Source organism: Arvicola amphibius, chromosome 7, assembly GCF_903992535.2.
Source record: "Arvicola amphibius chromosome 7, mArvAmp1.2, whole genome shotgun sequence".
NCBI classification, from domain to species: domain Eukaryota; kingdom Metazoa; phylum Chordata; class Mammalia; order Rodentia; family Cricetidae; genus Arvicola; species Arvicola amphibius.
In genome coordinates this window covers 66109741-66113453 of record NC_052053.1, presented here as the reverse complement: position 1 = coordinate 66113453, position 3713 = coordinate 66109741, and the positions used below count along the sequence as shown (strand labels likewise).

General features: G+C 39.8%; 1 gene segment (V, D, J or C); it reads right to left on the bottom strand.

Moving 5' to 3' along the window:
• Positions 1 to 842: 842 nt before the first annotated feature.
• On the bottom strand, positions 843 to 3079 carry LOC119819831. The segment is given in 3 exon segments: positions 843 to 947; positions 2624 to 2934; positions 3034 to 3079. Coding segments are annotated over 3 exon segments (462 nt in total).
• Between the last annotated feature and the right edge of the window lie 634 nt (positions 3080 to 3713).

Sequence of the window (3713 nt, the reverse complement as noted above, 5' to 3'; positions counted from 1 at the left end):
AAGACAGAAATCCTTTCATTTATATGTTGGTTTTGTTCAAAGTGTTGATCACATTAATAGATCACAATGTAGAAAATTCTTCTCATGAAAGTAAGGAAGTTGGGAACATGACAGGCTTCCCAACTGCAACCTCAGCCACACACAGAGCTTCCCTTCCAGATACAGCCACACATTCCAACATACACAAACAGAGACACACACAGAGGGAATGAGAATCCCACTTCCAGATACAGTTCCATATCCATCTTACACAGCAACACTCGCAAACACTCTTCCATTCACAGGTAGAGGGGTTGACTAACTTCCTTTTTTGACAAGGTCATCTGGGTGGCCTGGACTTTCTCTATAGACCAAGCTATGAGAGATTTTCTTGTTTATGTCTCCCTATTGAATGGATATTTCACTATGCCCAACTACCAAATGAGGCATTGTTGAAAATTAATATTTTTTTTCTTGAAAAACTTTCAACAGAATATATTCTCATAATTATTTACTTTCTCTCTTCTTTTGCAGATCCTACCATTTTCCCATTACCAGAATTCCATAATGGTCAGTTTTAAGGGTTATTTATGAGGATATATAAGTGTTTAGACTCAAGGCATTCATTTTCATATAGACAGTTAGTGGTTTAAAAATCCATAATTGGAAATGCATTTTCTCTTTTAAAAAGTATTATACAATACACATATTTGCTTTTTACAGATTATAATTCTTTTATCAATGTATAGTTATAATATCCATGCTCAAGAGTTGGCTTGAGTGGTAAGATGACAGCCTCGCAGTATTAGTATCATAGCTTGATTCACAACACTTAGCTTAGAAGGTGGGTGTGATGGTTTATCCTATATTCCCAGAACTGGGTGCATTGTGACTGGAGGTTCTCTAAGACTTGCCATTCCAAGAATGTATTTGAACATGTGCTCTCCAGGTTCACTGTGAGATGCTGTCTCAAAAATATGATAGAAATCAACTAATAAGTACACTCAATCTTAACTCTAGCCTTGAGATACATGTGAAAACCATATACATTGCACATACAGTATACTGAGTTAGCATTTCCAACCATCCAAGCAATGTCCTTTGATGGGCAGCTGACCAATCCCTTGTCTGAGAGGCATGACCTCTCCGGGGTGCAAAATACCTTTAAAAGATCTGTGTTTTGGCTGTTTGCTTATTGGTTCCCTGCTCTTCGCTGGAAGTCTGGCTCTGTCAGTTTCTCCCATTTTCTCCTTTTATTAAAACTGAGTATTTCATTTAAGGCTAGTTTGGTTATTTCCCATTGATGGCCGACCACCCCAGCTACAGTCTTTACCCTGTATTGGATTCATGATTTGTAAATACTTAGAACTGTATGATTGGTGCTGTAAACATTGGATGAATTGATTGCTATGGAAACCAAGAGATGAACTCCTGTATACTGTTCCTTCTTCCCAACTTCTCAATTGCACTTCCTATTCTGGGGACTTCCATTCCTTTTTCCAACCATGAGAGTGCCTCATTTAAGTCTCTGAAAGTGAGAAATGATATTTGTTTAAGTGCTTAATTCCTATTTTTAAGTGACTCTGATTCTTGAAGTTAAAACATTTAACATGATCAGAAAGCACTCTACCACAGAGCTACAAGCCAAACTGAATCTTTTAAAAACATCACATTTTTCTACAAAAAAATAATTTTTGATGACTGCATTTATGCACTACTAAAATATACACCAGGAACAACAAATTCTTCTTCCTTGACGCCCAACACTTATAATGGATTCTGTAAAGGATCGATCTACTGAGGATGGATCTCAAGAATGTTGGGGTAGGGAGGATAAATCAAACCAGACAAAGAATACAGAAGGAAGAGGACAAGGAGAAGTAGAGGAAAACTTTGCCCACAGTAGTGATTCCTATTCTGAGTCTAGACTCCATGACCTTTTCAAGACTACTGTGTAGTTGAACCACAGCATCTGATGGAATCTCATGTTCGTGTTCAACCCATATACCTGAATTAAAAGGTAAAAATGAGAGCAGACTGCACATTTGAGAAACAGTGTCTGCCACACATTGAAAAGAGAAAGACAGAGGCTGATTGAACATCATATGTCATCACACACACAGAGAGAGAGAGAGAGAGAGAGAGAGAGAGAGATGAGAGGAGATGAGAGAGAGAGAGAGAGAGAGAGGAGAAGGAGAGAGAGAGAGAAGAGGAGGGAGGGAGGGAGGAGAGGAGAGAGAGAGAGAGAGAGAGAGAGAGAGAGAGAGAGAGAGAGAGAGAAGTTAGGGAAAAAGTGTGAAAGAGAGAAAGAGGGAGAATGTGTGAGAGAGAGAGACATGGATAGGTAGACAGTTAAAAGGAACCAAGGAGAAACACTGTAATAAATAAACACACACAAACAGACAGGAAAAGAAATTGGAATAAACATTTGGACATTAAAGGATTAATACACACTATACATGTAGAGAAAATCCCTAAATGTGATATGGAGAGGCAGTGCAGACACAGGGAAGTCCAGTCTTCCATGCTTCTCTGAGCAGGCTCTTCTCTGACCCTGACTTCTATGTGATCTCAGCGCTACCCTGCTGGTCCTATGTTCCCCACAGTGGTGTTTTTGTCTGAGCTCACAGTAGCATTCACTCACTGTGTATCTTGCACAGTAATAGATGGCTGTGTCTTCAGACCTCAGTCTGCTCATTTCTAGGTACAGAGTGTTCTTGGCATTGTCTCTGGAGATTGTGAACCAGTCCTTCACAGCGTCAGTATAACTGGTGGTACCACCATTGTAATTAATGTATGCCACCCAAACCAGTCCCTTCCCTGGAGCCTGGCTGAACCAGTTCATGACAGAACCACTCAAGGTGAATCCAAAGGCTGCACAGGAGAGTTTCAGGGACTTTCCAGACTGCACTAAGCCTCCCCCAGACTCCAGCAACGGCACCTCACACTGAACACCTGTAAACACAAAGAATTCTGGTTAGAAAACTGGCACAAGACATTTTTTTTTCTTTCTTGTGTCCACAAAACACACAGTATTTCATTTTTATAAATTACCTTTTAAAATAAGGACAGAAAAAATCAGTATAAGCCCTAAGTCCATGGTGAGCAGTCTGTGTTCAGTGCTGAACCCTGACTGGGAGGATCTGGTCTCCACTGCCAGAGCTGCAGGTTCAGGGCAGGACTAGTTTTTATGGACACAAAGAAGCATTATTTGCATATCTTCCTGCTATATCAGGGTCTGTAGTTGGACATGGGCAGAAGTCAGTACTCAGCACAGATATAACTCATCATACACACTGATGACAATTATAGAAATTGAAGCATTAACATAGCTGTGTACACATTTTCCTTCTTAAGGATTCACCACACTGTACTTAGTTCCCTTTTCACAATATGCATAGAAAATGTTGGGTTTCCACACTGTCATGTCTTTTTAGGATCAATGTGCAATTGAAAAGCTCCACACTGCTATCTTTCTAGATATTATCTCTGTCTGTCCCTTTGTCTCTGCTAGACATGGCTTCTTCCTGAGGTGGATCTTGGGTAGGGTCACACTGCCTCTAAGTAAAAGTTTTCTGTGACAGAAACACGTGACACTTTTCTGAATTTTCTTCAGTTCTGAGAATTGTTGTCCTATGCCCCCAGGAAATTTGCAAATGAAACATTCCTTGTGGTAGTCTATCTTTCTATCATTAATTGCTATGGAGATATATTTATATTTGCAGCACTTATTT